The sequence below is a fragment of the Myotis davidii genome, unplaced genomic scaffold (assembly GCF_000327345.1).
Source record: "Myotis davidii unplaced genomic scaffold, ASM32734v1 scaffold284, whole genome shotgun sequence".
Lineage (NCBI taxonomy): Eukaryota > Metazoa > Chordata > Mammalia > Chiroptera > Vespertilionidae > Myotis > Myotis davidii.
In genome coordinates this window covers 1,870,267-1,881,679 of record NW_006295261.1, presented here as the reverse complement: position 1 = coordinate 1,881,679, position 11,413 = coordinate 1,870,267, and the positions used below count along the sequence as shown (strand labels likewise).

Here is an 11,413-nt window from a genome sequence, read left to right as displayed (position 1 = left end):
GCGCAGAGGCAGTGGCAGGAGGGTCTCCCCCCTCCTGCTAAGGACCCCTCAGGCTGACATCCCCCAAGGGGTCCCAGACTGCAAGAGGGTGCTGGGCCAGGCTGAGGGACACTCCCCCACCCCCACCCCCCAGTGCACAAATGTTGTGCACCGGGCCTCTAGTATACGATGTCACAACCTGTTTATTCATTTATCTGCCAAATGGACACTTAGGTTTTTCCCATATCTTAGCCGTTATGAATAATGCTGCTATGAATATGGGATTGTAGATATCTTTTTAGTTAGTTTTTTTTTTTTAAGTTGTTTCCTTTGGATATATTTCCAGGAATGGAATTGCTGGATCTGTATGGTAGTTCTGTTTTCAGTTTTTTTGAGGATCCTCCCTATTGTTTTCCTTAGTGGCTGTAAGTTCGCCGTGCTAGTATTTCAAATGCTTTATAAACACATATCTCTAGTGGCTAACATATTGAACATATAACATTATCATAGAAAGTTCTGTTAGAAAGTGCTGATATTTATAGAGTATATTTGTGAATGGTTACTTTATTTTCTTAACTATTTACTTAGAAATAATTTTACATTTATAGAAGAGTTCTGTAACTACCACAGCTTTCCCTATTGTTAAATATCTATGTAACTAATCATGGTACATTTATTAAAACTAAGAAAATAATATACAATATAATTAAACTGCAAGCTTTGTTCAAATTTTATCAGGTTTTATTTTCAGTGGTATCCTTTCTCTGTTGTAATGTGTAATCCAGAATACCAAATTGGGTTTAGAGCTATATGTTTTAATATGAAAATTTCAAGCAATTTAAGAGGATCCATGCTAGTGATAGATAACTATGGTCCATGGGCCAAGTATGTCTGGCTTTCTGTTTTGTTTTTTATGAATTACGCTCTTTTTTATTTTTAAATATATTTCTTTCTTGATTTCAGAGAGGAAGGGAGAGGGAGAGAGAGATAGAAACATCACTAATGAGAGAGAATAATTGATTGGTTGCCTACTGCATGCCCCCTACAGGGGATCGAGCCCACAACCCGGGCATGTTCCCTTGGCTGGAATCGAACCTGGGACCCTTCAGTCCGTAGGCTGATGCTCTATCCACTGAGCCAAACCAGCTAGGATGCTACCCCTTTTATTACATTGGTAATTTGTTTTTAACTGAGATATAAGATTGTATAAGATTTTTTAAGTGTATTTATAAAAATACTTTTAAAGAATATTAGTAACACAAAAAATAGGAAATTCAAATTTTAGTGTTCACAAAGCTTTGTTGAAATCAGCCATGCCCATTCATTTAATATTGTTATAGTTGCTTTTTTGCTCTAATGAAAGCCTATAAATATTTACTATTTAGCCCTTTACAGAAAGGTTGCCAACCTGATCTGAGTTATTAAAGACACTAGAGGCCCAGTGCATGAAATTTGTGCACTTGGTGGAGGCGTCCCTCAGCCCAGCCTGTGCCCTCTCGCAGTCTAGGAGCCCTCGGGGGATGTCCAACTGATGGCTCTCCATAAGGAGCGGGCCTAAGCCGTCAGTCGGACATCCTTAGCCTTGCCACGGAGGCAGAGAGGTTCCTTTCACCGCCTCTGTGCTCGCCAGCCATGAGCCCAGCTCAGGACTTATGGCTGTGCGGTGTTCCCCCTGTGGGAGTGCACTGACCACCAGGGGGCAGCTCCTGCGTTGAGCGTCTGCCTTCTGGTGGTCAGTGCTCATGATAGTGACCAACTCTTCCGCTGTTTGGTCAGTTTGCATATTAGCCTTTTATTATATAGGACAGTGATGGCGAACCTTTTGAACTCAGCGTGTCAGCATTTTGAAAAACCCTAACTTAACTCTGGTGCCGTGTCACATATAGAAATTTTTTGATATTTGCAACCATAGTAAAACAAAGACTTATATTCTTGATATTTATTTTATATATTTAAATGCCATTTAACAAATAAAAATCAACCCAAAAAATGAGTTCACATGTCACCTCTGACACGCGTGTCATAGGTTCGCCATCACTGATATAGGATGACATTCTCTAACAAAAAAATTCTAAATTTAATGGGAAATGATTATTTTTACTCATTTCAATAATGTGTGACTGTAGTACATTTACATCAGTAATACTTCTTTGCTGGGGGTTCGCTGAAATATTTATGTGTACTTTCAAAAACAATTTATCTTCTACTAAAACAACAGAATCTATAATTTGATTTGGAAAGATCATAATATACTAATGCATTGGAAATGTTTTTATATTTCATTTTTAATAATTGCAATTTATAACACTTCACCTTTCAAAAAATATGAAAATCTAGGTGATATGTTGAGAAAAGAGTAAAATTAAGATTTAGAGAAAAAGGAAGTAAATTCTTATTTTATGGAAAGATACAGTAAGCTCTATAAGGGAGACAAGATTTGGGGAGTGTGTAGAGTTGAGGAGAGCCAAAATTAGTATTGAAGTTTAACTTGAGAGTCCATCAGGTTAAAACAGGCATGTTTGCCTTTACAACTCTATTCCACTATTACTACACCCAAGAAAATTAACATTATTTCAGTAATAGCACCAACTATGCATTACCTTCATCCCAGATACATCCTTTATGCCTATGTGTGTGTGTGTGGCCGGGGGAAGGGGTGTTTTCTTTTGATCTAAGATCAAATCAAGGTTCACACATTGCCTTTGGCTGTTACGCCTTTTTTTTTATTTTCTTTTTTCCCACTGCATTTATTACTAACATAAAAATTGTTAAAAAGAAAAAAATTCATTTTCAGTTCTCCAGTGGGTCTCATCCCTCTTCAATGGGTCTCATCCCTCCCCCTTGGCCACAGAACTCCTGACCCATTTCCTTAGGGCCAGTTCAAGACTGAGCCTGCCCACACCGTTTTCACAGAAAACAACTAGTGGCAGTGATGTAGGGACAGAGGTCGGGAGAGCATCCCAGGACTGTCCAGCTGGTAGGCCAGGTGGAGATCCACAAAATTCAAATGAAAGGGCTGGTGTCCTCACAGCTACATGGTTTAAGGAAAATGGGCTATAGAGGAAATAGGGTAGGCCCACCAGAGGCTTTAGAGCACATCTCATGGACCTGTGTCAAATCCAGAAAAAGCAACACCAGAAGAATGGGGAGGCCAGGGAGGAAGTCTCGTGAAAAGTTTCCCAATTCTCCCATGTTGGGAGGTCTGGAGAGCCTCGAGGGCACCAAGAGCCTCACTCATTTTGGGCAGAAAGACTTTAGTGTGGGGGAAGCCACAGAAATGCCACAGACACTGCGACTGTGAGGGGATGTACATTTGTCAAGGACAGTAATCACGGACCACAGCAGTATTGGCCATGCTACTGATAGCAAAACTACGAAAACCAAAAGCAGGGAGAGTGGCCTTTCAGGAAGTGACTCTGTCCCAGTCATCCAAACTTGACCCCAGGTCAGACACCTTGGGGAGTTTCACAGAGCAGCTGCCAACATTGGGAGCAGGGTTATCGATAAAAAAGACCTAAATAAAACAAGCAGCCAGAAGAGGGGAATGGTATGAAACTGTTCTCGGGCTCAGGAATCGAGGGCAGCACTGGGGGCTGGGTGGACAGATGCACAAAAAATAGCACCAAATAAGTTTCCTGCTCAGCAGTCCGTTGGCAAAGGGGAGAGAGGACCCAGGAGCAAAGATGGGGTCCTGGAGGCTGGATCAGCAGAAATAGCGCACACCTCACCCCAGTGATGAAACACTGGACCCCATATGGGGGACGCGATGGACGGGGGTGTGTGTTACTGCGTAAGGATGGTAACTGTCATAGTAGCTGCCACAGGGCCACAGGGAAACATATGGCCACTAGGTCACAGAGGGCTCCCTCTAGCTCAGCTGGGAAGGCATAGTCTCACTGAGGAGGCCTGGGTGGCAGAAGGCACAGAGGTCCTCATATCAACAGTGGCCGTCAGATTTGTCTTCTGTATCCTGGGGGTCATCCTTGGGGTGAGTGAGGGGGCAGGTAATCTTGACAAGTGACCAGCTTGTGAGCCTTCGAGGATGTCTCTGTTCTTTGTGAAAGACTACCATGGTCTGGCCCAGTAAAAAGGAGGCTCAGCATTGACCCCCCACCAACCACAACCACATGGGCCAACCTGAGGCCTAAGCCTCACTAAACTGGGCCTCTGACCTGGGGAGGAGGTGAGAGACTCAGCAGTAGTAGAATCATCAGTCCCCTTGATCCAGGGTGACCTCTGTGAAGAGTCCGCATTCTTTTGTTTCTGGCTCCTTTCACTCCCAACATCACATTTGTGAGATTCATCCAGGTTGCCTGTAGCAAAAGTTTGTTCATTTTTATTGCAGTGTAGTGCCCCATTCATTGCATGCACATGCAATAGCTTATCCATTCTGCTAATGTTGGACATGTGGGTGGATTCCAGTTGGGGGCAGATTTGGGGTCACCAGGCTTTCCATTGGCCATGTGGAGAGGGCCTTCCCACAGGATTCCCATTGTCTTTGTCCCCAGTCTCTTCCCGCTTGGGCACCTGGGGCTGCGGCAGCAGTGGCTGCAGCTGATTCTTCTTTCGCTTTGGCATGGTGGTTGTGGCCTGCTATATCTCTTTACTCTCCTCCAGTCTAAAACATCTTACTACCTTCCTTTGTTCTTCTTGACATTGAATGCTTTGAAGAGCCCAGTTGCCCTAAAAAATGTCTCACATGTCAGATTCACTGTTTCTTCAACCAATGACTACATTAAAGTTCAACATTTCTAGCAAGAACATCAGAGAGGTGGTGTTTTGAAACTCACACTGCCTTATATCAGGAGGCACTCAATGGCATTGTCCCAGTGTTGGCTATGGAAAGTATGGCCACTTAGTTAAGGTGCTCACCATCAAGATTTCTCTGTTGCAGAAGTATAGCTACATCTTTTTCTTTTTCCCCTGTAGTTTTCTTGTTAAGGATTTATTAAATTGTTATAGTACTTTTAGGTTCACAGTAAAATTCAGAGAAAAGTACAGGGATTTTCTGTATACCCCTGTCTCCACAAAGGTATAGCCCTTTCCCATCAGCATCCCGCACGAGAGTGGAATATTGTTAAAATTGATGAACCTTCATCAACACATCCTTATCAAAGTCCTTAGCTTGCATTAGGATTCACTCTCAGTGACTGATGTATATTCCTGTGGATTTGAACAAATGTTTAATGATCAGAATCTACAATTATAGTATCATACAAAGTACTCTCAGTGTCTTAAAAATCCTTTGTTTTGCCTATTCACTCCTCCCTTCCCCCTAAGTTTTATTTGTTTTGTTTTTTAAAATATTTTTTATGATTTTTAGAGAGAGGAAGGGCAAGGGAGACAGAGAGAGAAACATCAATGTGAGAGGAGAACATCATTGGCTGCCTCCTGCATGCCCTCCAACAAGCATCCAGCCTGCTATCCAGGCATGTGCCCTAACCTGAAATTGAACCAGCAGACTTTAAGTCGATGAGATGATGCCCAACCAACTGAGCCACAATGGCCAGGGCTTTCCCCTAAGTTTTTTAAAGATAAAATTTTATGTATCTCCTTGGCCATTAACTTATTTAAATTTCAGTGTTGATATTAAATGTACATGTATTTTATAATAAACTAGAGGCTCAGTGCATGAATTCGTGCACAGGTGGGGTCCAGCCGGCCCAGCCCCAATTGGGGCAGATCAGGGCTGGGCCTGCCAGGTTGAGGGGCCACAGGAGGTTGGCCGGCCCTTCTCCCCATTGGTGTGAGGTGGGTTGATCGGGGGTGGGGCCAGCCAGGGGGAGGGGCCGGGGGCAGTTGGCTGGCCAGCCCCACTCCTGATTGGGGTGGGGGAGGTGATCGTGGGGGGGGCGCCCAGGGGGAGGGGCCAGGGGGGTTGGCTAGTTGCCCCGCCCTTGATCAGGGTAGGGGAGGCCCATGGGGGGCAGGGGCAGCTGGGGGGAGGGGCCATGGGAGGCTGGCTGGCCACCCCACTCCTGATCTAGACGGTTCACAGACTGCAGTGGGCGTCACAGCAACCGGTCATTACGGAGTTCTAGTTGCTGGCTTTTTATATGTATAGATAATAAAATATCAACTATTAGAATTATATTTTTCTTGATAATTATTTTTGTAGTTATGTTTATGAAATAGAGGGGGAAATGGTGGTCAGTGGACAAAGAAGTAAACAAGGAGACTTTTTAATGTAAATTTTTTTTTAGTCCTAGCTAGTTTGGCTTAGAGCAGTGGTTCTCAACCTTCCTAATGCCTCGACCCTTTAATACAGTTCCTCATGTGGTGACCCCCAATTTCATTGTTACAAATTGAACATAATTAAAGCACAGTGATTAATCACAAAAAAATATGTAATTAATTATATATGTGTTTCCCAATGGTCTTACGGGACCCCTGTGAAAGGGTCGTTTGACCCCCAAAGGGGTCGCGACCCACAGGTTGAGAACTACTGGCTTAGAGGCTAGAGCGTCGGCCTGTGTACTGAAGGGTTGTGGGTTTGATTCTGGGCAGGGGCACATGCCTGGGTTGCGGGCTCGATCCCCAGTGGGGGGAGTGCAAGAGGCAGCTGATCGATGATTCTCTCTTATCATTGATGTTTCTATTTCTCCCTTTCCCTCCCTCTCTGAAATCAATAAAAAATATATTTAAAAATTTTTTTTATATATTAGGAGAGTTCTTAGAATTTTAAGTTTTTCTAATTATTTTTCCCGAAGTGGGATAACTTTTATAAATTATGATTATTTTCTCCATTATAGGTATTGTCAATATGGACTCGCCATATGGTTCTGTAACACCTTCTTCTACACATTTGGGAAACTTTGCCTCAAACCTTTCAGGAGGTCAGATGTATGGACCTGGGGCACCCCTTGGAGGAGCACCCGCAGCTGCTAATTTTAATAGACAACATTTTTCCCCACTTAGTTTGTTGACCCCAGGTTCATCAGCATCAAATGGTGAGTAGTATACACTGTAATTTCCTAAGAAGACATTTGTGGATATGTTTTTTCTTTTTCTTTTCCTTTCCTTTTAGGAAGAGGGAGAGAAACATCAATGAGAGAAACACCTATCAGCTGCCTACTGTATGCCCCCTACTGGGGATCAAGCCCTGACCAGGAATCAAACCAGCGACCTCTTAGTTCATGGGTCAATGCTCAGCCAACTGAGCCACACCGGCCAGGGCAACACATATGTTTTCTTAAAAATAAAAGGATTTAAGTTTTAAAAGTTCAGAATTTTTAACTTTTAAACCTTATCATAATTTTAATACTATAAAAATGTAATTGGGCCCTGAACGGGTGACTCAGTTGGTCTGAGCATCATCCTATACACCAAAAGGTTGCAGGTTTGATCCCTGGTGGGTCACATACAGGAGGCAACCAATCAGTGTTTCTCTCTCTCTTCTTCCTCTCCCTCTAAAACTAATAAACATATCCTCAGGTGAGGATTTTTAAAAAATGTAATTTGTATTCATCTATGGTAAGAAGAATTTCAATAGAATTTCCAAGCTTTTACATTACTGAAATCAACCTTAATTATATCAAACCTAGAATATTTTATTGACGTTTATAAGAAGGATCTGAGGGGGAAAAATATATCATATATGATTTAAAAAAAAATTGAAAGTATAAACATCATATGCTTTTTGATTACCTTTATGTCTCATTTACTGTATTTAACAACCCAACTGATTTCACATTATGACGTGTATTTTTAACTGTAGTCAGATTTTGGAGGCAGTAATTAGATTTTCAAACTAAGGAAGATCTGTCATAAATAGGGAATTCAAGTCATATTAACAGAATTCTGTAGTAAGGCTATTGGGTTTTTGTGTTTTTAATGTTCTGTGTGTGAGAATAAAGACATCGTATTACTTTCTCCTTGAGGAAATTAGAGTAAGAACAATTTTTTAAACTATGAATTTTTCCTATGAGTGTTAGAACCCAGGTAAGAGAACCTGGTTAATAGAATTAAAAAAATTAGCCCAGCTAGTGTAGCTCACTGAGCATCAACCCGTGCACCATGAGATCTTACAGGTTTGTTCCCAATCAGGCCACATGGCCAGGTTGCAGTCTCAATCCCCAGTAGGGGGCATATAGGAGGCATCTGATAGATTTTGATGTTTCTCTTTCGTCAATGTTTCTATCTCCCTCTCCCTTCCTCTCTAAACTGTATAAAAACATACTTTTAAAATATTAAATATTAAATATTTAAGAGCATATCAAAGCACATTGCTGGCACTGCCTGGGTTGCTCAGTTAGAGCGTCATCCTAATATGCCAAGGTTTGAAGGTTCAATACCTGGTCAGGGCACATATAAGAATTAACCAATGAATGCATAAATAAGTGGAACAACAAATCGATATTTCTCTATGTATCTATCTATCTCTATACCTCTCTCCCTCTCTCCCTACCTCCCATCTCCCTTTTCTCTAGTTCCCTCCCTTCTTCTTTCTGACCCTCCCTTTCCTCTCTCTTTAAAATCAGTCAATAAGTAAAATATTTAAAAAGTGCATTGCCACTTAAAGCATGGCATTGTTAATTTACATGCTGTATAGTTCTTTTGTGTTTGTCAAATAATAAAGACTGTCACAAAGAAAGAATATTGATTATCCTTGCACAGATGTCACTAAATGAGAATAGTTTAAGAAAGCATTCAAAGTGATTGTGATAGAAACATGCCAGAAATAATGTGAGAAGTATGAACATAATGTACCAGTATAAGAAGAAAATAATGGGCCCTTCATTCAAAAGACAAATAGATTTCAACAGTCAGATCTTCAATTCTACTTAGAACAGGTTTTTTTTAGTAATATTATGGACATGCAGTTCTAAAACTACATGGGATATAATGTAGGATTGAGAAATGAATAAATAAATATACTGATGAAGATGTGAGAAGACAGAAGTGTGCAAATGGAGTAAGGCAAGGAAAACCATATGGAATTAGAGGTTCAATGTGAATTCATGATTTTTCAGTTACATATGTATTGGATGGAATCATATAAAATTGTCATTTTTCCTCTAGCTCAGTCTATTGAAAACAATGAATCAGCAGCAGCAGTGAGCATACTTAGTGTCCAGATCTTCTTGTTAAATAATTTTTTCCACTATAAAAGGCTAGAGCTTCGTGGAGAAATACCTAGGGCATAGGAAGTGTAAGGAGAGCTTTATAGTGTCACAAAGTCTTACCGTGTCAGAAAGTAATTAAGTGCTCAGAATGATAGGGATATGTCAAAAGGAGATGAGAGACAGTTTGAAGGGGTTTCACTGGCCAAATTCAGGACAATTTGACCACCAAAATGAATAATGGCAGCTCATTGGGTAAAGCAATCCATGAGACCATAATGATTATACATAAAATTTTAAGTGCAAGAGAAGGGAACACTATTCCTTAGAATATAATAACTCATAAATTTACAAGGAATTTATAGTCATTATTTTGCAACTTTTAGAATGATTGACTCAGGCAAGACCCTCACACTTTTACCTCTTATATTCAATTTTTAACTAATTTGCACTTTCCTTACCTAATATAAATCTAAATATTGTTGCTTTTTAATGACTATTTAGTTTGTTTTGTCTGACTCCAACTCTTCTCTAGGCAGTTGGTTCACATGAAAAGAACCCCTTCTTGAGGCCCCACGACAGATTGGTGATGTCTAAGAGCCTCTGCACACCGGATGGTTAGAGGTCACCTGAGACCTTATCTCACTCAAACTGCTAAAGTCTATCCTACCAACACTCAGCCAGTTCGTGCATTGATTACTGATCACTGGCTCTAGTCTGTGAGTTTCAGTCCTTGGCAAATTAGTCAATGGGCCATTTTGACATTTAATCTTATAAAATGTCAGATCAAAAAGCAATAAAAAACCATTACAATTTTGAAAGGAAAAAACTAATTTTACGTTCACTATGCATGTACATTTTGTGTATAGTTGAAATAACATATTTACAAAACTGACTGTTGTAGTTTCAAATTGGTATTTTCTATTCTGTTTTCTTTATTTAACCTTTAAAAATTTGTATGCTAGTCATGACCAACCACATTCATCTCATGATCTATAGTTTAGTAAACACTGAATGAAGAAAATACAGTGTAATTTTCCTACAGGAACACTTCTTCAGTTTGTAAGTCATATTGCTCTTTCGATTTGAATTCAGAACTCTGTCATTTCAAAGCTGAAGTGTATTTACCATGAATCCAGTGAAGCTTAAGCTTCAGAGTACCTCATTTGCAAGGGGCCCTGCCAAGGTCTTTACCTAATTTTCTATTCTTTCTCTGAAAAAGGTTCCCAAGATTGTATAAGGCCCCACAAAACTTCTAAAACCTGTTTTGTTTTTTTTTCCCTCCAATTATATAAGCTGGCATATTTTAAAATAACATGGCTCTGAATTAGATTTTGCTGTTTTCTAATCAAAGAAATTATAATAATTAGGCTCTTTTCATGGGAAGGAATATAGATCTATGGAAGGAATCTCAAGGAAAATGGTGTTTACTTTAAGGCTATGCAGGTCCCTAGTCGGTTTAGCTCAGTGGATAGAGTGTTAGCCCTCATTCTGAAGGGTCCCAGGTTTGATTCCTGTTAAGGACGTGTACCTTGGTTGCAGGCTAGATTCCTGGCCCTGGTTAGGGAGCTTGCAGGAGGCAGCCAATGGATGTGTCTCTCTCGCATTGATGTTTCTCTCCCTGTGTCTCTCTCCCTTCTTTCCACTCTCTCTAAAAATCAATGGAAAAATATCCGGGGGAGGGGACTAACAATAACAACAAAAAAGATAAGGCTATTTTAAAAAATGTAATTTGTATTCACCTATGGTAGGAAGAATTTCAGTAGAATTTCCAAGTTTTTAAATTACTGAAATCAACCTTAATTATATCAAACCTAGAATATTTTATTAACGTTTATAAGAAGGATCTGAGGGGGAAAAATATATCTTACTCTACCACCTATTGATTGTCAGAACCAGCAAGGGTTTGGGACAGCTATTCTTTACATCTCTCTGTAGAGCAGTGGTTCTCAACCTTCCTAATGCCATGACCCTTTAATACAGTTCCTCATGTTGTGGTGACCCCCAACCATAAAATTTTCATTGCTACTTCATAACTGTAATTTTGCTACTGTTATGAATCTTAATGTAAATATCTGATATGCAGGATGTATTTTCATTGTTACAAATTGAACATAATTAAAGCATAGTGATTAATCACAAAAACAGTATCTACACTAATCAGGGCCATATGCAAATTAACTGCCAACTCAGATGGCAGTTAACTGACAAAAAAGATGGCAGTTAATTTGCATATGTAGGCACAATGCAGGGAGGCGAAAGGGAAACCCGATCAGGGATGTTCTTAGTAAACAGGAGAATACCACAATGCCAGTTTGTTAATAAGGGTAAAGTTCTTCCAAGAAATACAGAAAGCATGGGAGAGTGTAATA

The 11,413-nt window shown here is 40.3% G+C and overlaps 1 protein-coding gene across 6 annotated transcripts in view; it reads left to right on the top strand.

The window, feature by feature from the left end:
- ANKRD17 (ankyrin repeat domain 17) overlaps positions 1–11,413 on the top strand; it is a 170,723-nt gene that overhangs the window by 149,936 nt on the left and 9,374 nt on the right. For all 6 annotated transcript variants that reach the window (XM_015567935.1, XM_015567934.1, XM_015567936.1 and 3 more), the window contains one exon: positions 6,732–6,929. In XM_015567935.1, the coding sequence (XP_015423421.1) occupies positions 6,732–6,929 (198 nt within the window). The remainder of the gene's footprint in view (positions 1–6,731; positions 6,930–11,413) is intronic.